This window comes from Arabidopsis thaliana (assembly GCF_000001735.4).
Source record: "Arabidopsis thaliana chromosome 1 sequence".
Taxonomy (NCBI): domain Eukaryota; kingdom Viridiplantae; phylum Streptophyta; class Magnoliopsida; order Brassicales; family Brassicaceae; genus Arabidopsis; species Arabidopsis thaliana.
The window spans coordinates 7,685,922-7,709,930 of NC_003070.9; the positions used below are offsets into that span (position 1 = coordinate 7,685,922).

Genomic DNA, 24,009 nt, shown 5'->3' on the forward strand with positions numbered 1-24,009 from the left:
TTGTGAACACTTGCGTATGTAAAATAATGTCGCATTTTTTGGATTATATATTTTGCTTATTAAGATGGCTAGATTATTAATCTACGATCACTAATGAGAATGTTCTCGTCAATGTGGTATTAATATATTGATAACGAATCAAAATGTATCGTACCAATAAAGAGTATATAAATGAAATGTACCAATATATATCAAATTATTATATAGACCTGTACGTCCAAGCCGAACCATGTATATCCGAAAGGTTTTTTTTTTTTGTCATAAGTATATCCGAAAGTTATAACCAAATAGTTTCGAAGAATCAAAAAGCATGCACTTACATTATCTATTTGTATATGTACAATCCACTCAAGACGTCATCCATTTTTTTATCCACTCATCACACTTGTCGAATCTACAAAAGGAGAACTAATTAGTATCAACCTGAATATTCACGATCGAAACTATTCACCTCTTTGTTATCTATATGTAATTTGTTTTGTTAAAAAATTGGTATACTATATGTGTATATACATAAAACATTACAAAAAAAAAAAAAAAAAATTATGCACCTTTTATATTCATATGAGTAATGTACGTGGGTGATAATTATCCTTTTTGCAGCATCAACAAGTTTTAACCATGAATATATGTTAATCTATATATGTGCAAAAAATCACAATAAATAAGTACTTGAATTGACGGGACACATGACTCTTTCTTTTTCAAATAGTTTATTAACATTTGCCGGGACTTACGAAATCATTTGATGCGCGGCCGTATGTGAATGATCCATTGTGTCGTGTAGATAATGGACCCAAAAATATTGAATTTTAGGCGATGAGAAAGCTGATTTAATAAATATAGTGTATAAGCGAATGATGGTTAAGTTTAGTGCATATTCTTATTCATCTTGTCGCGGAAAATAGATAGGGGACATTGTGGTGATTTAAAGAGTGGACACCATCTCGTCCAAAGATTTATCAATTTCTAAACAAATCAATAGGCTAATTTCAAGTTAGTTCGTACCATATTTAGAGACGAAGTAGTACTTAAAAGTGGAGTGCACAGGTGAGTATAACGTAACCAATAAGATCACAAAGACTGTCAATAACAATCGATTTTTTTATTTGATTTGGCCGAAAAAATGTCTTTGTAAAACAGTTTGGATGATTTCACTGATTAATTTAGCTGGCTGTTTTAATTTTAATTTTTTTTGCTATTTCCCTTTGAAAAATGGTGTGTGGAAAATTAATGAATATCATAAGCTGAAAGAAGCCGATTCTTTTTTAACATTGTGTATTGATATTTCACAAAACAAACTGAGAACCCGAAAATACATTTTCATTTTTATCAAATGTATATACATTATACATTTTCATCTGGATCTGTATGACATTATTTTAATTTATTTTTTCATAATTTATGTCATTTGTATGCTAATAACTGAATTTCGAGAATCTTAATCTTAAATTCAAAAAACTTTGATACTTACATTTTAACTATTCCTACCTACCACTAGTTTATTAAACAACAAATTAATTTTCCTTTAACTAAAACAAAGTAATTTCCATTATCATGTTATTTAATAATACATTATAACAAACCACCGTCAAAAATTCTCATTGTTTTCCAATAATTCTTTGTCTGATTTTAATGTTAATTACTAGTTACTATGTACAACGAAACTATATTGTATTGATTTCAAGCGACGAAGTAAGGCACACAAACTTATATCAAGTAGTAAACATTCCTAATTAGACTATCTCATGACAAAATGATGTTTGCGAAATTTTAACATTAAACCAAAAAAAAATGATGTTTGCATAATTCATATTAACTGGTAGGAGTAAACTGAACCACGTTTTGTACGGTAGTCAAGACTACTTTAAACAATTATCATAAGAAAAAGAAAGAAAAAAACCCTAAATTTATGAAACAAAAAGCAAATTAAATGTGATTTTTGTAATACATTTTTGTTGTGATTCGTCCCATGAAACGACAAGCGTGGTTAGGTCCTTCTAATGCGACGCGGCTACTAGTGCTTCGTTTCGTCATCAGTAAGGCTGCCTACTTTTGTTGTTCCGTTTTTATATTCATATTAAATTAAAGATTTGTAGATCGTTTTTAAGATTGGTTTCTTCTATGTTCCTAGAAATATTATAAACAAACATATACTTATGCAAACAAAAAAAAAAACGTTAGTAATCTATATAATTCAGACATCAGTTTTTTCCTACATGGGAGATAGAAAAAAAAAACTCAACTTATAACCGTCAATCTGATAATTTTTGAGCAATTTTATCCAACAAGTCATCAGTAATTATCTAAAATCTTTAAGTCAGTTATCAATTCTGCTCACTTATCAACCAAAATGCGTATGAGTGCTTGGTTAAGTTTGAGATTAGTTCACATATACATATATATGACAAATTAGTATATATATATATATATATATATATAGAAGAAGAAAAAATGAAGAAAGAAACACAACGTATAAAGGTACTACATTATATGTTCTCTTGTTTAGCCTAATTAAGCATGGCATCAATCTTCCACGTTACTGGATGCTGCTTCTTATTATGTTCCCTCTCAATCGACGAAATTTTATTCGAACATATCTTACCTATCGTTGGATGCGACTTATGATTACACCTAAATATATATATATACGGGCATCGACTAGCATTTCACATTTATTCTATAGTTTGATTTTGCATGCATGTGCGTTTTACCATTTCAGGAGTTTATATAATGATGTACCTTTTTCAATTTTTGTGGAGAAATATCACACATTGAAAATATGGAAGAAACTTGAGTAGTATGTAAAGCACATGACGTTGAACCTCATAGAACTTAACAATTCTCATAGCTTCCGGCCTAGATTTAAACCCTTCAAAAATTTTCTTGTACAACAAAACTTCTACTAATATATATCCTTTAGGAATGAAAAAATAATTAATGAGAATTGAAAAGGATACGTACTTGCAAAATTTCCATATTCTTTTCATAATTTTTTCTTGCAGAATTAAGTAAAATCCTTGCATAATTTGTTCTGTTCTTATTATTTACTTGCATATATTTGAAATGGTTATATTCTTTTCCAAATAATATTTTGCAAGAATATAACCCTGTCCAAAGATGATTTCTCTAAGTTAAACTCCAAGCCTGAAACATGTTAACTAACCAGACATAGAAGCTTCCGAGTCATCAAAAAAGATAAGAGCATCATCAACAAAAATAAATTATGCAAGTATGAGAACTAAAAATATACGCTTTGAAATATATGCAAGTAAAGAATAAGAAAATAACAAATTATGCAAGGATTTTTCTTGCTATGAAAATTGGAAAGGAGGTATAGAGACTAATTACTTTAGTAATTCATTAATTTCTGCGAATCTTTAGATACTTAATTCACACGCTTTGTGAGTTTGCGTCACAAACAACGATGACGTGGTATGAAACGCATTACCAGCCAATTGGATTTTTGTTCTTTTCCATTGGGAGTGGAATCTTATAAGATAGTATTAACAGTTTAACATAATCAGAGAACGAGTAACTTACATTTCTACGGGGTTTAAAGTTATATTAAACATTCTAAGCTAGAATATTTATCTTTATAAATAAATTTTGATGATGCATTGCATCTATCCTCTGTTGTTAGACTTGGGGAGCTTGCCATGTACGTACGTAGTTGATCAAACACTTCAGAACATTTCTCACCATCAAGCCTAACCTCACGCCACATGAATATGTCAGACTTTTTTTGTTTTAGATGTGTCTCGTTTCAATCTTGAATGCTATGGTTTTTATTTTTTTTCATTTCTGATAATTTTTTCGTTATTTTTTTAAAAAGTAGCATGTATTTTGTTGATTCGTTCGCTTGATGATAAATTTTACTTTGCCAAAAATTAATAATGCATAGGCGTAGAAGGAAAAATCAATGTAAAAAGAGATTACAAAAAAAAAAAAGAGTGAATGTAAAATTATATTTACAAAAAAAAAATCTTCTTCCGATGAATGCATTATTCTTTCAAAAGTTTTTAGAAAAAGAAATAGAGATTATGAAACAGAATTAAGCTTGTGATTCTAACTATATCCGAAGGCCATCGTCTCCATATGATTGCGGGGCTGTGTTCACAAGTGACAGAATTTCATATGATGGAGGTGGAAAGTGGTTCGCAGACCTCTTTTTGGCATGATAGATGGTGCGGGCTTGGTCGACTTCATGAGGTTATTGGAGAGAGGGGTTTTATTGATATATGAATCTCAAAAGAGACACAATGTACCGTGGGAACAAGTGAGAAAGTGATTAATGGTAATGGTAATGGTAAGTGTGAGGTTCGTACGATGACGTACGAGAGAAGTAAGAGATTAAGCAAAAGTGAAAGGACTTTAGTTGGATTCATGCTTGGACTTCCATCTTCCATAACTTGGGCTAATGGATTACACCTCTTCATTTTTAAAAACTAATATTCATATTCCAACTTTTATTATTTCTCCTCGCATTAACTTTACATATTTGTGCTATTAAAGTGAGATCCATTGTATAGGTAAGCACGATGACGATATCAGCAAAACAACAGTAGAATTACGATTCAGAAAGAGAGAAAAACATCAAAAATATAAATATTTTACCGTAACTAGGCAATTTAAAATTCACTTATAAATGTTTTGGACAAAATGTTGTCAATAAACTAGTGGAGAATGCTTAGATGACCTAACCAAATGTATTTGGTTCTTCTTCCATTATGAATACACACACATATTATAATATGTTGGATCTGATGTCTAACTGTTCCCACACATGATAGAAAAGGACATAACATACAATAAGCTTGTCTACATGATAAATCAGATTTGTCTTCTTTGCAAGAATTACGCCACGCAATTTTAGTTTACTTTAATCTTGATTTATTAGCACCATTAATCATAAATAAACATGTTAACTAACATTCATATTTCTGATAACAAAATTACCCCAAAATGCCTGTGAAAGAAAGAACTTTTGGTACATTGTCACATTACCTGTATTTTTTTTTTTAACTCCAAAAGAGATCAATCAAAACACAAAAGTGACTGTGCACAAACTCAATGATCTCTAACTATCGACAGTAGTAAAGTTTCACAGAAAATATAAATGAAAACGCGTTCTTCGATTTTTTAACCAATTCAACTCTACAATCTTGAGCTTATCCCTCTTTTCAAGGTAGGGATGTGTGATGTTACTAATATATAGTAAGAGTATCCTTCAGGCCAAGTTTCTAGATAAGTTTCTTCTTGTGGAAATACCTCTTCAGATACAGTATCTGTGAACCCACAACCACAACGCAAACCCCGAGTGACATTATACTGAACCAAGCCACTCTTGAGTTGGTTGTTTCACTCACTTCTCGCATCTCCGCTTCCCTGCATCCAAAGTTTTCGTTTTATCACTATGTTCTTGTTTCCCGAAGTTCAATAGATACCACTTAATCGCAGCAAGGCGAAAGAAACACACCTGTCTTTTATATAGTTTAAGTTCTCACGAATCGACAGCACCAACCCTTCAAGTCTCCTCAACTGAAGCTCAACACCCTGCAGATACACATTCACAAGAGTTGAGTTTTCACATCAGAGAGGGAAAGATGTTTACATAGAAGTGAAAAGAAGACTTGCCTCGATCTTTTCCTTTTTAGCAACAGAGTCCCAGTCTTTAGCTGCAATACCCATCTTCCAATCAACCCCAAGGGTTATAGGATTGGCTAAGTGATGACTGGAATCAATCCAGAAACAAGCCAAGTAGTTCCCAGCTTCTTGAGTTGTGAATGCAAACTGACCATGTGTTACATTTTCTTGGTGATGAAGATTGTTCCCATACGGAGATGTTACCTATCCAAACCAAATCACAGAAAATTCAAGACACCATACAAAAATCTTATGACAATGATTAGCTTTAAGAACATCCAAACCAAATCTGCAAATATAAAGCCACATTAACATGCAACAACAAATCTGCATCTTTAAAAAATTTCAAAACTTTATACATATCAATGAATATGATCCGTAACAAGTCACCGACAGAGAATTCACAGTTTGATGATTAAACCACATAACAAAACCATTAAAACCCTAAAAATCGAAGTAAAGACGCGCAAAATTGAACCAATCAATCTCCTACAAAAGATTCAATTTTGAAGCGATTCAATTCCAAGCACAATAGGAACCTTACCTTAGAAGAAACAGCAGGTGTATTTTCAGGATTATGCTCATCGACGACATAGTAATCAGCCAAAACGACGACGTTGCTCTGTATCTCCTCGGAGACACACTTCGTTCCACCCGTCGTCGGAATCGTCAACCATATAGCTTCGCCGTAATTAACCGTCAGAAAGAACAAGACTACCGTCAGAAACAGAGAACCATGAGCAATTCTGTTAATAGCCATCGGAGAACAACGATGGTCTTCTTCTCCTTTTTTTTTTTTTGGTCTCAAGTCCAAGCCAAGGAAGGTCAAAGTCCAAAAAAACCAAACACAAACGAAGACAAGAGAGACTCCACGCGCGCGTGTGAGAGTGTGGGAGGTTTTAAGAGCATTTTGATGGGTTTCGGTGACTTGTTTCAACGTAAGATGAGCCAATCAGATTCTGAGGAATTGTCTACGTGGCGTGTCTTTTAAGGAGGTGGCGCGTCATTATGTTGACCTTTACCTGCTTAATGATTTAGAGGGTTCCGTTTACCATTTTTGTTATTTTCCTCTCAAAGTGGATTTTGCATTTAATTTTACCATCGTCTATAGTTTGTAGAGTGAAGAATTTGAGCCAAAGATTACAACTTACAAGTATAAACATTGAATGAGAAATTATTGAACCAAGAGGCTTATTGAATTGAAAACAAATTATTGGGTTTATTTTGTTTTGTTATCATTTAAATCACAAATTGTGTATAACAATACCCTGCTATTAGATAAATCATTTCATAAAACACATTTTTGTGTTATACTAAGTTAGTCTACAACTTTATATAACATTTTTGTGGCATATTAATAGATGAATTAATATTTGCTGATTTTTGTAAATGCAAACATAAAACAAAAGAAGGAATTAAAATATTTCGTATTGAAATAAATGGGCCCCCATTACAAAATGACTTTCAAATGGGCCAACGAGTATTTATATGGCTGATGATATATAATCTTTGGGCTTGTTATTTGTCATCTTCCCATAAGGAATTGTTACCTTTACTTCTTTTCTTTTTTGTTTTCCTTTTGATAGATCTTTACTTGTTTCTTCTGCTCCCTCCTGTTTGTATAACTAACTATTTACAGAGAATTTTGTTAAATACTTCGAGAACATGCAAAGAGAAGATGTATATATATATTTCTGCTAGAGTGAACAAATATGTGATCGGGGTTTATAGCTTAGTCATTTTTCGTCTCATAGTCATATATAAATCTAATTCATAAAAATATTGTGAATTATGTAAACGGAAAATAAATTATATATGAATTTATAAACCAAAACAAATATGTATGGGGTCTATCATATTTTATGTCCCCACATCATTTTTAACATTTTCAAAACCGACTAAATCATAGATCTGTGAGATATACAAAAGAAAAGGATTTGGTGGTTGAACCTAGTTCACTGGATCCATTATACATGGTTGAACCTTCAACGTACATCTTTAATGAAAAAAAATATGAAAAACAAAAAACATTCAACGTATACTATTTCATCTTCCTCGAAATTTCCTTGCCATGCGCTGTAGTATTGTAATCCTCCAAATTTGTTACGATAAATAGTACACCAATAATAAATGTTGAAACTATTGAGGTTGAGATTGTATCGTGGTGATATTGTTGAGTCATTTGTTGGGAACTGGTACGGAGAGAGTACGGTACCACCAATTAATACATACAGTTTATTGGATTTTCCATTTATCAAGAAAGATCCATTTTGTTTTAATTTTTGTTTGTTTGTTTGTTTGTTAAAGCAAATATGTTTGTACTGCAATGTTTGTTTACTTGCCTTAGCCTTTACTTTAGGCTTGCATGTCTGAATATGTCTATTCATGTGTAAGTGAAACATCTTGACAATCCTAAAACCTATCGTAAAATATAATGAACATGGTCAATCCACTCGACATCAATTAGTCATAAAAGCCTATAAAATTGATGCATTTCTAGTTTAGTGTATCATTTTCAAAATTCAAAAGAGGAGATTACATTCGAGTAAGTGTCAAATATGAAATAAGCTACGTGTTAAAACTCAAAAGTTAAAATTGAAAGAAGCCACGATCGAGATGCTTCTTCTCGTCATGCAAACGCATGTTTTGGCTGGAAAGCTGACAAAATCCGCCCATATTCTTTCTCGCTCTCTTTATCGAACTGACATCTTGGAGAGTTTTGCTTAAGACCAAAGTGTGAAATCTAAAGACGAAGACAACAAATTAAAGTACCATATCCCATGATTAATCTTAAGCTTTGTGAGAAAGTCAAGGCTGTCCACAAAGAACATGTCATCTCCCATCTTTTCTTACATACGATCATGTGCTCGTTGCGTGTCCTAAAGTTTTATATGCTTTATTTATTTATTTTTATATTTTCCCCCTTTTTCAATTGTTTATACTTTATATCAATCTTTAGCATATGTTCGTATAAATTATGTTGGTATATATTAAAGTTACGTAAGACAAAATTTATTAGAATTCGAAATCCTAACTCGACAAAACGAGTTAAATTGAGCTTTATTTGATTTTCTATATTCTAAAATAGAATGACTCAAAGACAAATTGTGTATATATGTATATATATAATTTTAATAACACAAGTTGTATGTGGAGAAAACGATGTAATTATAAATTTGGATCATATTTTCGATATAGTATGAATTTTTTTTTAATTTTTTTTAAAGATTACAAAATTTAGGAAGATAAATACACGAGTGAGTCTGACGAGAGAAAACGCGGTTTGGATTTGGGTAGCAAAAGAGACAGAGTGAGAACAGCTGTAATTTGAAGTCACTCATCAATTTAGCATCATCACCTTCTCCCACACTCTTCTGACTTCACTCTTCGCTATTTTCATTTACTATTTCCTATTGACATTTTCTTCGTAAGTATTCCATATTACTAACAAAATTCATGTTGTTTAATGATGTAAGAAAACAAGATGCTAAAAGGCGATATCGTTCTTCTTGAATAGCATTTGTATGTATTATGTAACATGTTACGTTATGGTGTATAATTAAAGATTACCAAATGATTATAATACTATCAAACGTATTTATACTAATTACTGTTTTGTACGACATCTCCATTTTGTTAACGCGTAAGTTACTCACAATTCACAAAGCGATGAGCCACGATGTTAAAATGTTAAATTCAATAGCAAGTTGTCATATAGCTAGGTTTAAAACCAGATTTTTCTTTAGACTTTGATGATACACGTAACAAATCTAATAAAAAGATTAGATGGATCAATATTCTAGTAATAAAAAATATTACAAGTAATAACATTTTCGTGCACGTATGTTTGCAGGTTTTACAGTCACTTTTTCATAAAAATATATAAACATGATACAGTATATATATATTTGGTGTATAACTACAAATATACACACTAGTTTAATCGGTAAAGAATAAACATAGACAACCAATAATTAAACCATAAATGGGGCCACTTTCTTGGAAAGTTCGTATTACGAGTTAACGCGTTAAAACGCAGCTGTAATTCGTAATCTCCTGATAGTGATGATAGGTACGTATATAGTCAATATATAAAAGAAAATTGATATCTCACAACCTAAAAAAATACTATAGGATATTTTAGCATCACTCCTCGATTTGCTCATCAACTGGCGTCCGTGTGTATAATATATATACTCTCCTGGTTAATTAATTCCTAGCAAAATTGACTCCAATCGGTAATTTATTTTAGTTTGATAGTTTAGTTCACTCGGTTTATATTTTGGACAAATTCTAGAAAGAATCTAACACGTTAATAAACTTGGAGAGAATAAATCTAATTGTAAAATGGACCCTTGTGAAATTAATGTTTTTTGTCATTTAAATTGTAGAATAAAAAAATATACATTTTTCTTTGTAACAAGAACATGCAATTGATAAAAATTTACGTGATCGCATAATTAATTGTTGTTTTGTGGTTCCTCAATAAAAAAAGCCAATCAAAATCATTATACGTTTATGTATTTTTCCTCTAAATACCAAGAATATTAGTTATACATGATTTATTTTTTATAAGAAAATGCAAAAATAGCAAAAGGTTAAGATGAGGCCATGTTCAGGTTCATTGTTCGAACTTCGAACAATTGGGCAAAGCCTTAACATGCATCCATATTCGAATAAATAACTAAGCTCCAAAGATTTATGTTCACTAGTTTCTTTTTTTTTCTTTTTTTAATTTGAATGGAACAAAAATGTATTAATGCCAATTGCTAGGATAAAGGAAAAATTAGAAGAAAAACACCTGTCATGCACCACAATGTCACATTCATACACAAGAAACCATACTATATTTCATTTGACCCTATTTTAGATTTATATCAATAAATAATATTTCATCTCTTCCTCTCCCATACCCCTCCCAAATCAATCCATCTCTATATATAATCTTCTCAGCTCACACTAATCCTCATCAAAAAATCTCTATCCATCCACAACAACAACAAAAACTCAAGAACAATATCTCCACTTGATCACTACCACATTGTCCAATCACTCTACAAAGCCTGTACGTACACAACAACATTACCATGGTGAAACAAGAACGCAAGATCCAAACCAGCAGCACAAAAAAGGAAATGCCTTTGTCATCATCACCATCTTCTTCTTCTTCTTCATCTTCTTCCTCGTCTTCGTCTTCGTGTAAGAACAAGAACAAGAAGAGTAAGATTAAGAAGTACAAAGGAGTGAGGATGAGAAGTTGGGGATCATGGGTCTCTGAGATTAGGGCACCAAATCAAAAGACAAGGATTTGGTTAGGTTCTTACTCAACAGCTGAAGCAGCTGCTAGAGCTTACGATGTTGCACTCTTATGTCTCAAAGGCCCTCAAGCCAATCTCAACTTCCCTACTTCTTCTTCTTCTCATCATCTTCTTGATAATCTCTTAGATGAAAATACCCTTTTGTCCCCCAAATCCATCCAAAGAGTAGCTGCTCAAGCTGCCAACTCATTTAACCATTTTGCCCCTACTTCATCAGCCGTCTCGTCACCGTCCGATCATGATCATCACCATGATGATGGGATGCAATCTTTGATGGGATCTTTTGTGGACAATCATGTGTCTTTGATGGATTCAACATCTTCATGGTATGATGATCATAATGGGATGTTCTTGTTTGATAATGGAGCTCCATTCAATTACTCTCCTCAACTAAACTCGACGACGATGCTCGATGAATACTTCTACGAAGATGCTGACATTCCGCTTTGGAGTTTCAATTAATCCGACGGTCCATAATACATACTTTAATTAGTTTTCTAAATCATTTTTTAAATTCTTTTTTATATATGTAACATATATTTACCCTCGTCGTAATTATTCATTTCCAAGTTGTTTGTTGCTTGGAGAGAATTGACGACGGATACGATTATATAATATAATTGTAAGTTTTTATATGTAGCAAACTCGGTACAATTCGGATTTAATAGGGATCTAGGAAGTTCACATGAACAAGCGACTCTTTTTTTTGTCACTTCTTTGACTTTTTCATGTGAGGTTTCTTTTCATCAATTTTTTTTAACAATGTGTGAAAATATTTCTGTATTGTAATGATATATTTCGCACAATAGTTTTGTGAAATAAATCTGGCGCTATATATGATTTTGTATCATTTTCTCCAACTCGTTTACTTGTATATATGTGCCAAGTTGCTACCAATATGTGATGATTTTGCAATCCAACACATTATCTTTGTTTTTTATTCTTATTTTGGTAAGTAGTAAAGCCGATGATGTATATAATTGACAATCATTTTTTTTTCACTAATTGACAACCATCATTGGTTAGAAGTTAGAACACATCATTGACATTGACATTGGTAAAGTTCTTAAGATGAATATATATGTAAATTAATGTATAATTAAATCTGAACTACTTTTTCCCGAGGTCTCTTCATAATTCATAATTTGTTTGATTAAATACTATTATGTACTATACTTTTGCACAAAAATTAAAGTATAGTACTATACTCAGAGGAATCTTACTGTTTCATGTGCCGTGGAAAAGTTTGGTATAGCAAATAATGCACACATTGCTTGGGGACAAAGTTCATATCTTTGAAACTTGGAACTTAAAAAACCATTTGTTTTGATTTAATTTATTTTCCTTTTTTGGGAAAGAATCCCATGGAGACAGAACTGCAGTCAAGGGATATAAATAACTGCAATAGAGTTAGAGTTATGTAGGATTCACTAATGAGTACTGTAAACTGATTTTTCTATTCATATTCAGAGTACTCTAACTCATTCAAACCATGAAACTTACTTGAAACCATCACCAAAAGGTAGGAGATCTCTAGCTTGCTTTATTTTGTAGCTTTGGTTCTATCAATAGATCAATGTATACAAGATTGTTTAACGAATATATGATTTAACATGTAAGAGAGTGACCGCAAATTGTGATATTAGTCAAATTATGTTCACAACCTTTTACAAACAGATGCCATGTGGAAAAAGAGTAGACCACAAAAAAAAAATTGTAGTGTAGATGAGAGATGTGGTTGACGTAGTTGATTGTCTAAGGCCATCAAAACCATATACTTTTGTTCCACCTTTTAACTGAGTGATGATTAGAGTGCACACAAAACGTTTTACTCTGATTAAAAAGTACAATATTGTGACTTGTGAGTTTGTAACTGTCCTCTTACGACCAGAGCCATCCTCCACTCTAGAAGTGAAAACTAATAAGCTTGCTCACTCGGTCAAACATAATTGTTTCCTAGTGTGTGAACGTATACGGTTCAATGCTATTTGTTGGCTGGCTTAGATGAACTTGGTCTAATAGTTAAGTATTGTGATCATATCCTATGAATCTACATCATACTAACACCGCATATATAAAAAGAAAAAATGATGTGATCAGTGATCATGTGAGTAAAGTATGATATATTGGTCTTAGTGTGACAAAAATCTTGGAGACGTTATCGTCTGTATAATAGAAAACAGGACATAGTTAAATGGTTTGTTCACAATTTTGAGGTCCCAACTAAACATAAGATGGGACCCCATACTTAAGAAGATAAAGTGATTTGATAAGACATTCATATGATTCATATCATATCACATCAACATTAAATCTGATTGTGTAGAGTGTTATAGCATTTCTTTTGTCAAAGGGAACATCTAAACTTCAATATTTGGGATAAAACCTTGAAGTCACATGACATGTCTCCTGCTCAACGCTCTTATTTTAGTCGTTTCTATTTCTTTAGTGATTTAGGATTCGGCGTCCATGGGCTTTGGTTTTGGGGCCATTATCGTTTATTTTTTGTCTAGCTCATTATCGATTCTGGCCCATCCATTGCTAAATAAAAAAAGAACAGAAAAAATCATTAAAAGTTGCTGTCTGCTGTAAGTTCTTTTTCTAGAATTTCTTTCGTTGCAAATAGTGAAATGCATTGGGCTTCAAAAAGAGGCTCGGCATAATTCGGTTCATTTAAGGCTTTATAAAGTGGATTGAACTCTTTAAGTTCAATTTCTGAATATAAGAAGCAATGGTGATTGATGGCTACAGTGAAATATGCAATTTTTAATAAGTTCATTGGATTAAAAGAATTTTAGTAGACGATGATGTCAAGTTAAGAAAAAAGGTTTTAGTAAATAGGAAAACTTGTAATGGATTTTCTTCCTTCTTCTAAGTGGTAGATTCCAAACTGACAACCTATTGATCCCCAAAAATTTTGTGGAAGAGTCTTGTTTGCTCGCCAAAAAAAAAAGCCCTAATAATCTCCCTTGACAAAATGTGTGGAAGAATCTATATATTTTTGATATAGATTTACTCATTTACAAGCCAAATGAAAAAAAAAAAAGTTTACAATAAAAATGAATAATTATGGGCATGCTTTAGATAATAATATAAGATTAAATAGAAGTCAATATAGTCCACAAGATTAGGTTTAGTTACTTTTTTGCACCACTGCCAAAAAGTTGTATCCGATCGTGTCCTTGCACGACATATATTTTCTACTTGTACTTATCTTGACTCTGAAAATTGAAAAATATTGGCGGCGGTGACAGAGTTATCATTTACTTGTCATGTTGGATAAAAGAATCCAATTACTACTAGCATTTTAATTTTATCATAGGCCCAGATAACATAAGTTTTGGTCGCTTTCAAATATCAGTAGCCTACCAAACATGTGACGCCAAGCTTTACAGGCCAAACACTTTCTTCTGTTTCTTGTATCGGAGAAGAGAAGAGAGACTTTTGTAGCAAAGAATTGTTTGCTAGTAAACTTTTTCTATACATGTATAATTGAGTTAAGAGTTAAGGTCATATGTGCTTTGTCTTTTAGTCTTTTTCCCAATCCCATATGGCCATATATACAATTATGTACCTCAAGAAAGTTTTCTTTATAAGATTTAAAATAAAGGTATCTCTACAATCTCTTTAACATGTGTGATCGGATGTTAAATCATAATGTTAAATAAAACTGTAAACGTTTGGCTGAAAAAAGAAAGTTTAATTATCCTAGTTAAGGAAATATGTATTGTTTGCAATAATTTCTCCTAGTTAGCATTCTAAATGTGGATGTAGTAATAAAAACTTAATTAGGTACAAATTATGTTGAAAAAGTCATTTTAAAACAATTACACTTTTAATCATAAAGGTAAACACTTACAGTTTGTTAGTATAGTTGTTGAAGACTATATTGGAACCCACAATATATGTGGAGAAAGATGGTTGATTAAATTGTAAGCTAACGATTGTATTATTAACATTCTACTTTGAAAATGCCATGGGAAGATTAGCCAACCAATTGGGCAATTGGCAATGGCCCATAGCCAATTGACAAACTCCAAATTTAAGGACATCAAATTGAAAAGGCAACTTCAATTTATTTCATTTTAGTAATGCAAGTTGTAATTATGTTGTCTGCTTGCATGTTTGTAGTAACCTGCTTAAAGTTATGAGATCAATGCTCCAATATAAAAATAAAAGAACGAAAGAGATAAATTTCAATATTATTTGTAAGCGTTATGATTGCATATTTGCATTGGAGACGTTTAATTGTCCGTTCATTCTTTTGAATTCAAATAGTGGAAAGTTCAAGCACTTAGGAAAATATCAGGTATTATTGTATACTAGTATTAATTTGTGTCAACATAATATTAATAACATTAACATGGAGGATTAATTATATTTTTGTTAATCACTCCCGCATGATTTTTTAGTGATGTAGCCTAAGATCATCTCCAATCCTATTCTTTTTTTTTACTCTAAATTCTCTTATAGAATAATATTTTCTCCAACCTTATTCTATATGTTACTCCAAAATATAATAAATGATAGGATTATTCTAAATATATAGCAATTCTGTTTGTTTTTTACACTAACTCTATTTTAAAAGTAAGAAATAAAGAAATACATTAGAAAGGATATTTTTGAGTTACACTATTTTTGAGTCAAAAATAGAAAAATACACTGGAGATGATCAAGATTATAAGTTTGTTGCCCCAAAAAAATAGATCATTTCTATTAATTTGTCTTAACATGCAAAGTCGATTATTTTTTACTTTCTATCTCATTTCTCCTCACAAATATTAGCATATATGTTCCCAAGAGTCTCCAACTTTTTTTCTTTCTCCAACGTTAATATATTCACCAAGCTCAACTCATATTTATTTTTACCCAAAAAAAGGGGAAAAAATCACATTTACGTATAGTAATGTATCTTCTTGTACTCTACCAGTTAATCTACTCGAATATATTTTGATGACTAATCCTAAAAACATAAGAGCAACTTGGAAGACGTACATTGACCAAGGTATTATTAAATTTTGTCAGCAAATGGCACCCCCATTGGACCAACAATTTCAGCAATCCCCGCATTCGTTTAATTTAGTTTTGTAAAAATAAGTCTTAAACTAAATATATATATATACACAACAATTAATTTCAAATATATTTTAAAACGAAGAAGACGTAACAATGATTATTCGAGTTTATTATGCAACTATGTACATTTAAATATATTTCGCAATCAAAGAGGCAGAGACATGCATGCCGAAACAAGCATTCCTCTTCTGACTTCCCTCGTCCACAATTTTTTTTTTTTTAATACTAAGGTGTTACATTATCTATATCCTAATTAATACTAGCAAATAATTAATGGTATAGGTCAATGTTTTGATTAAAGAAACATTAGGGTCTAATTCTATAGATCAATTATTGACCATTCGAGGAATTAAATTATATTCCGTGCATTTATATTTGTTAGAAGTAAACTAAATTTTCTTGTTTTCATTTTTAGTAAGAAAATCTTAGTCCTAGTTTCAGTTTTGTCTCAAAAGCTTTAGTCGTATAGTTAGAAGTTCAATCTTATAAAAAAAAACAATTATATATGATATAGTTAAAGTTCAATATTTATCGAAAGAATAAGTATAATAGATGCATTGAGATAATTGAGGGCACAGTACTTTATATTTTATGGGAAATCTGTAAACCAGTAATTCTCTTCTGCAGGATAATTAATTTGTGGAGTGGTTAGACTTCCAAGTTTGAAAGTCAACACTTTAGTCAAAGTGCTGTCAGAAAAAATTACATGCGGGCTGTAAGAAATAATATACTTACAAGGATACAGAAATTGTAAGATAAAATATTTTGAAAATACTACATAATTTCAATAAAATTTTATCCATAATTTCAGTAAAATTTTATGAGTAAATTTTTAGAAACAAATAATAATATATGTTTAAATATAGCATAAACATATGAATTCTTATAAATGTTATTGAAATTGTAAATATTGAATATTAAACATGAAAAAGTTAAGTCAACTGAAAGATAATAACCTTTGTTGAATTATTTTTGCTACAGGTTACGTCTAGTGGTTTATTTGAAGGTAATTACTTTTTTCGTACCGAATATATCTTCTCAACTCAACCCACTCGGATGCTACGTTGCACTATATGTACTAGTGTTGTATTTTCTATTTTAAACGTTTTGGAATAAGCTTAAAAACAGCATCGTATTGAAAATATTATCAAAACACTTTATTTTAGTTTACAATATATGAATTCCGTGATTATTTTTGGGAAATATATTAGAAATTTTGCTCTAATTTTAAGCTTTGTTTTGGATTATATTGATGGGAAGGGAGACCAATCCAGCAAGAAACCATGTGATAAGTGGCGTATAGTTTATAAAAATATAAGAAAACGAAAGGATAAGGAAATATATAAAATTTGATCTAAATCCCAAATGATATCCTCCATAGATGGTGATCGATAGAGACACATGGGCTTCTTCAAACATTTCTTTTATGCGACGAAACATGTATGCATCGGATGTGTTCCTGTCGTAACCAAACAATTTTATTTTTGTAGTTAAATAAATATGATTGATTGAGTTTTAAAAATCTTATCCATATTCCATATTAAGAAAACTGAGTAACACATTGCTGTCACCTAGAATTCAAAATTTGAAGTAACAAATAGAAAATGATTTCAAATTTGCCTTTTCTAGTGAACCAATTCAAAACGAAACATAGAGATCGACGCCCATTCGGAAACTCGAGTGTTTTGATACCTAAAATTACTAAAACTATATAGATTACATTTCTTTTGTTCTTAAACTATATAGATTACATATTGTTTGAAAAGTCATAAAACATCCACAAAATTATGTCAGCTTCTGATATATTCAAACAAAACATAGCAAAAAGTTTATATTTCCAAACTGAATACAGTTTCATGTAAATAAATAAACTGCTAACTCTGATAAGATTATTGATGTTGCAAAAGAATTGGAACATCTAGACAAAATAACAAGAATTTCGCTAAATAGTTCTTTAAAATCCAGAATAAAAAATAGAATTATTGTATCTAAAAACAATTAGCAGAGACCATAAATAAGTTGCATTAATGCAATTGATATTTTCTGGATCACGACATTGGATGTTTGTTTAAAACAATAATTTTGGGAAATCACAATGGTTATAGCGCCGAACAAAGAATCTTCTTCATGCTTCTCCCAAATTTTTTGTTTTTCTTGGGCAACCAAAACTACTATAGTATTACGAATAAACAATTTGCCATTTTATTGTTTAATAACTAAAGGGAATCGATATTGTCAGTGATCCAGATCAAGAATCATAATATCAATCAAAATCACTTGTTCCCAAAGATTCGATCAAAACCAAAATAAGCTCCATTTCAAGCCGTTGATTTTACAACAAAAACAAAGCTTCTTCTTCAACTATTTACAGTTTTGTTACATTAGTAAAAAGATCGAAAATTAACTCTCTGTTACAAACCTCTGAAACAAACTTTCGATTCAGGGTTACAGAGAAACCGGTAAAAAAAAAGATTTTTTACATTTTCCTTTTTTCAACTTTGACAAAATTTACCATCCATTTGATTCTGAACGGCTCTCACAGCAGCCACTCTTGCAGCCGTAGCAGCCTTATTAGCTGCAGCCACAGCTCGGCTCACCTGCTCATCTACTCGTCTCCGATTCACTGCCTTATTCGCTGTTTCTCGAGCCGCCTGCAATATTTTCAAGTTGAAGTTTTCCACTTTTTGGCAATTCCAATTCCAACAACTCGAGTTTAAACAAATATTACCTGAACAGCTCTTGAAACTGGCTCACTCGTAAGAGGAAGTGAAGTCACAAGAACCCCTGAATCCCATTCACCAGATTTAGCATCACCATTTCTAAACGAGTAAGCACCAAACCCTTGCTTACGACCTTCATGCCATGCTCCTTCATAACAGTGTCCATTAGCAAATCGATACACACCAAACCCATGAATCTTGTCTCCAAAGTACTCTCCTGCATACTTATCTCCATTTCTGACACAAACACAACACACGCAAAATCAGACTATATAATAGAAAACAACTTTTAAAATCATGATTCAAGACAGATACATACCTGAAATGGTAAGAACCAAGACCATGCTTAACACCAAATCTAGACTCACCAAGGTAAGAGCTACCATCAGAACAAGATTGAACACCAAAACCATGGCTTTGACCATTAAACCACTCACCAGCATAACAATCACCAGTGTAGAATCTATAAACACCAAAACCATGTCTAAGACCTTGCCTATATTGACCTTTATATCTACTTCCTCTAGCCCAACTCTCAATCCCATGACCATCATATCTCCCATCTAGCCAATCTCCTTCATAACGTCCTCTCACGAAATAGTAATACACACCACTTCCGTTACACTTCCCTTTGTTAAATTCACCTTCGTAGAAATCTCCATTACTGTAGAATTGAACTCCTTCTTTAACGAATCTCTTGATTACCTTCTTCTCCGGTTTTGAATCGTCTCCGATGTACCATTGTACCGGTTTTGATTTCGAGTCTCTGTTTTGGAACCCTAAGTTTTTGATTGCGATTACGGTTTGGTTTAGTAGAGAGATGTTCTTGGAAGCGAAGAAGAGAGCTACAGCGACGAAGATTAAAGCTAGTAAAAGATTCTCCGATGTGAGAATCTCATCGGTTTGTGAGAAGACGACGAAGAAGAAGAACGATGAGAGACTTAGGAAAGAGAGAGATACCATTGTGAAAGCTAAACCGGGATTGATTCTGGTTAAACCGGTTTTAGGATTTGGTGAACCGAATGGTTTAGGTGGTTTTCTTCTCTGTTTCTCTTCTTTCTCTCCGGCTTCTAGATCTTGCTCGCCTTCGACGATTGAAGATAAGCTTTGATATGACGAACGGAGATTCGACGATGACCGGAGTAACGACGACTGTGTCCTCGTTAGCTTCGCCTGTTTTTCCATTTCTTCGTAACGATAAAAAAACGAAAACAGTTTCTTCGATCACGGAGGTGAGATTCCGGTCATAACCAATTTCTCCGGCGAGAGTACACTAACCGCTGCTTCACCACCGTAACTAGCATCACGCACGACTTCGACAAAGAGAGAGAGAGAGACAGAGAGAGATTTGTGATATTAGTGTAACAGTGACTTTTCGCTTTCTTCGTTAATTTCCCGGTACCGGAGAAAGTTTAACGGCGAAGCTCACTTAAAGAGAGAGAGAAGAGAGAAATAGGAGAAGAGAAATTAGACCGGGTTTGGGTTTAATTTAAAGAGAGAAAGAGATAAAATTAGATTTAATAAAGACCGTTGGATTAAAATCTGACGGTTGATTAAGTGAAGAGAAGAAGGAGAGCCGTTGGATGGAGAGGAAGAGAGGGGTCACCGGTGATGACGGGAATATATTGGTCGACGGATCCAAACATGAACGGTTTTTTAGCTTTACTGTTTGTAAAGCTGGCACGTGCCACTACATTACACAGTCACAGATAAATATTCATTTACGTTTTTAGCCTTTTTTGTGGGACAATGACATAAGTCTTTTTTTTTTTTTTCTTATTACTAAATTGATTTACAGAAAACAATAAAATCTCTGCATTTTGGCAGAGTTTCTATTTATTTTTGTCTCTCAATATTAAACTGATTTGGACATCAAAAGAAATTTACAAATTTGTTTTTTTCACATAAGATTTTTTTCTTATTCAAATCGGATGAGGTTTATCTAAATTAAACATTATTTATAAACAAAGATTATGCCACCCTATGCCAGCATCACATTTCAGATTTTGATTAGAATAACTTAGAAATAAATTATATTTTCCAAACTTAATTTTTCTTATTTTGTTTAATTTAAATTTAATTTAGTTTCCATGAGAGAATTGTTTTTTTTTTTGAGAAAATTTATCAAATACCATTTTTGTTTAATCTCTTTCAAAATATCATTAACCTAAACATCTTAAGATTAGTATAACTTAACCGGAAGATTTATGTATAACTTAATTTTTCAATTCTATTTTACTCCAAATTAAGGCTAATCTTGCTAAAAATACTTGGCTAACAAAAAATCTTACTAAAAATATTGGGAAATGGCAAAAATACCACTAATTGCTTCCTTGTCGTTTTTCGAAAATTCCATTATTTTTAATAGTGATTGACCAATTTACGTTGTGATAAAAATTAATTAAATAAATCATTAAAAAGTAATACTAACCTTAAGATGTTTTGTTAGCCAAGTACTTTAGAAAGATTAGCCTTAATTTGGAGTAAAAAAATTTGAAAAATTAAGTTATACATGAATCTTCCGGTTAAAATAAAATTATATAAAGTCATTGATCTAAAATTTAAAGTATTCATAGTATGACATACGTAAACATCATTCGTATGCCAGCTTTCTACTATTCATGGATATAGTAATAACTTGTGTGTATCAACATTCAACAACAACGTTAAATTCATTTTCTTTTTTGGTAAGAAATCTGGTGGGTGATCTGCCAGCAATATTGTTGAAACCGATTAATTACTATACATGGAATTTGTTTTCATTTTTCAAACAAAATATTTATGGCCAAGAAACTAAATAAAAAGAGAGAGGTTGGATCTAAATCAAATCGTGAACAACCCATTTAACCAAACATCCACGTTTGGTGCAGCCGATGTTATTAGCCTCCGAGATTAGTCATATTTCAAACAACATCACTTAACCAAAAACTACTTTACACTGTTACATATAAATCGTTGTATGGTTTTGATATAACAGCCTTTTGTCTTACTAGTCAAATCATACAAAAATGGTATAGTTTCTGTGATATAATTTCCACTTGATAATTTTTAATTAGAGACTACTTTATTGCTAACAACGTTGGATTATAAAATGGATTAAAAGGGTATTATCATCTAAGCAAACATCTCTTTCAATGAGATCTAAAGTCAAAGTCTGTTTCATTCACATCCATTTAACTTTCGGCTTTTGATAAGGCTGGCTAATGGTAACAGAGTCATGCGTGGGCATTTTAGTCGTTACCTTCGAAATTATCACACATCCGAAAAGTCATTTCTTTAATTAACTTGTCAAATTGTAATCTATTAAATATACAACAAATGATTTTTCTTTTTACTATATAGTCTATAGTACATAACATTGATAGAAAAGGTAAAAATCAAACTAACTGATAATTTGAAGTAGAAAGAACCTATGAGACTCAACACTTTTCGACGATTATAGGTAAGTGAAATAGATAAAAACAAGTGTGGTTAATTGTAGTATATGTATAAGCGATGTGGATTAATGTTGAAGATACAATTTAGATAAATGTTGCTAACTTTAAGAAATTTATAAGTGAATGAAATGATTCGTATGATATTTAAAACAAAAATCTTATTCGGGTTGAGTACATTACGTGGATATATATGATTGATAACGTATTTTATTCGTGGACTTTTTTTCTATTATTATGTAAGTTGTCATTTGATCACATCTTACGCAGCATGTACAGTAAAATTATTAGAGGTTTAATCATGGAAGAGTACATGAAGCACACTCATTATGTTATGTAGTGTACTTCTTCCATTACACTCACGTATAAATAACATACAGTAGTTATTATATCCTGAATCCTCCACGCGAACATAGGACCAACAAGAAAAGCAGAACAACGCTTTTGAGACTGAATTTAGTAGACTAATTCGGCCCAATTCAATCAAAGCCCAGTCACTTAGATTAAGGTTGTTTCTTAGTCTCCCAAATTTTTTAATTTCAACATTCAAGAGCCAAGCTTGATCAAGCTTTGTATTTTTTCGGTTTTGGTATTTTTTTCTTATCGAAATAATATTTGTTTGTTTTTTGTTTGTTACTGAGTATCATTTTCTGATCGACGTAATTTAAATAATAAATTAATTAATTGATTTTTAGAAGTTATAACAATGAGGAGGTTAATTTGTTTCTTGTTTCTTTGTTTTGAGGTAAATCAATCAAATAATATTGGACAACTTATCTCTGTTATATTGTTTTGGTCTTCCAACAAGTATTATCTATGAATCAGCAATGGTTAATTGTTATAATATTCAATCTGTAGCTTATACAAACGTACATAACTAAATATCACTTTTTTTTTTACCTAGTAACCATATTATATGTTGTTACTTGTTCTATACAAAATCTGTTTTTAACAAAAGTATGCAATATCTCTAAAAATATTTGTCGCTTATATGTAAAATAGTACCTCACATGAAAAGTAATAACTAAGTGCTAAAAGACTTTATTCCATGGTTTAGTATCTAGTTTTGATCGCAAATGAGGAGAACACAATGTCAGCATATACCTTTATTTTAAGCTTATTAAGAAAAGAGTATGATCATATTAAGGAAAGAGTATGATCATATCACATATGATTACTCAAATCCCATATATCACTCTAATATACATTTATTATATTATTCTATGTAATCCTTTTAACTATGCTCTTTGATTATGTTTTGTGCTTATATATAAGTTGTATCCTTTTATTCAATAAGATAACACAATACAGTTAATCATTCTCTATTTACATAGTAGCAGAGCGGGTTTTAATCATGAGTTTCGATCTAACGATCATACTATTTCCTTAATAAAGCTAGTTTCTAATCTTTTCAAGTTTCAACCCAAATAGTTTTGGTTGTTTGAACTGTTTTAATATGACATATACCACAACAGGAAAATAAAAAACGCAACCAAAGTCATTGCAATTTAATGAACGGATGGGATTAATTAGAAAAGAAAAATTCTAATTTTGTAATTATTAACTCTTGTGCAAATGCTAAAATAACTCTCAAAAAAGATTGTTCTTCATTTTTGTTGCTCTTCGATGCCACCAAAGCGTCTCATATCAATTGGTCTCATTGGATCGAACCTGAATACTTCAGAAATTTCAATTTGAGAAAACACATTTTATCTTCATAAAGATTTTTGATGTAATTTTGGTGAAATTTGATGAACTCGCAATTAGACGTAAATTAGGAAATTTTTGATGTAAAAAATCTTAATTGATTTGATT

At 31.4% G+C, this 24,009-nt stretch overlaps 3 protein-coding genes across 4 annotated transcripts; 1 reads left to right on the forward strand and 2 right to left on the reverse strand.

The window, feature by feature from the left end:
• Nucleotides 1–4,880: 4,880 nt before the first annotated feature.
• Nucleotides 4,881–6,538, reverse strand: p24delta5 (emp24/gp25L/p24 family/GOLD family protein). The gene is made up of 4 exons (NM_102038.5): nucleotides 6,191–6,538; nucleotides 5,638–5,850; nucleotides 5,480–5,556; nucleotides 4,881–5,388 (listed from the first exon to the last, which is right to left on the reverse strand). Exons 1-4 carry the CDS (start codon nucleotides 6,404–6,406, stop codon nucleotides 5,244–5,246), a joined length of 651 nt encoding a protein of 216 aa, NP_173608.1. The 5' UTR covers nucleotides 6,407–6,538; the 3' UTR covers nucleotides 4,881–5,243.
• A 3,967-nt stretch (nucleotides 6,539–10,505) lies between these two features.
• On the forward strand, nucleotides 10,506–11,910 carry DREB26 (Integrase-type DNA-binding superfamily protein). Its single transcript, NM_102039.3, has one exon. It carries the CDS (start codon nucleotides 10,734–10,736, stop codon nucleotides 11,424–11,426), a length of 693 nt encoding a protein of 230 aa, NP_173609.1. The 5' UTR covers nucleotides 10,506–10,733; the 3' UTR covers nucleotides 11,427–11,910.
• Nucleotides 11,911–18,251: 6,341 nt separating this feature from the next.
• AT1G21920 (Histone H3 K4-specific methyltransferase SET7/9 family protein) lies at nucleotides 18,252–20,333 on the reverse strand. 2 transcript variants are annotated; one of them, NM_102040.3, is made up of 3 exons: nucleotides 19,080–20,333; nucleotides 18,769–18,997; nucleotides 18,252–18,691 (listed from the first exon to the last, which is right to left on the reverse strand). In NM_102040.3, the coding sequence occupies exons 1-3, from the start codon at nucleotides 19,943–19,945 to the stop codon at nucleotides 18,533–18,535; spliced, it is 1,254 nt and encodes a 417-aa protein (NP_173610.1). In that variant the 5' UTR covers nucleotides 19,946–20,333; the 3' UTR covers nucleotides 18,252–18,532. The 2 variants fall into 2 exon arrangements, with proteins under 2 accessions (NP_173610.1, NP_001323190.1); NM_001332532.1 differs by having other exon boundaries at nucleotides 18,283–18,997; nucleotides 19,080–20,277.
• Nucleotides 20,334–24,009: the final 3,676 nt, after the last annotated feature.

Excerpts from the sequence above, each read along its gene's own strand:
- p24delta5 (NM_102038.5), bottom strand. The coding sequence starts at position 6,406 with ATGGCTATTAACAGAATTGCTCATGGTTCTCTGTTTCTGACGGTAGTC. Across the intron at positions 5,851-6,190 it reads CACCTGCTGTTTCTTCTAAG|GTAACATCTCCGTATGGGAA; the intron begins GTAAGGTTCCTA and ends TGGTTTGGATAG. Across the intron at positions 5,557-5,637 it reads CTAAAAAGGAAAAGATCGAG|GGTGTTGAGCTTCAGTTGAG; the intron begins GCAAGTCTTCTT and ends GTGTATCTGCAG.
- DREB26 (NM_102039.3), top strand. The coding sequence starts at position 10,734 with ATGGTGAAACAAGAACGCAAGATCCAAACCAGCAGCACAAAAAAGGAA.
- AT1G21920 (NM_102040.3), bottom strand. The coding sequence starts at position 19,945 with ATGGAAAAACAGGCGAAGCTAACGAGGACACAGTCGTCGTTACTCCGG. Across the intron at positions 18,998-19,079 it reads CTTGGTTCTTACCATTTCAG|AAATGGAGATAAGTATGCAG; the intron begins GTATGTATCTGT and ends TGTTTGTGTCAG. Across the intron at positions 18,692-18,768 it reads CAGTTTCAAGAGCTGTTCAG|GCGGCTCGAGAAACAGCGAA; the intron begins GTAATATTTGTT and ends AAAATATTGCAG.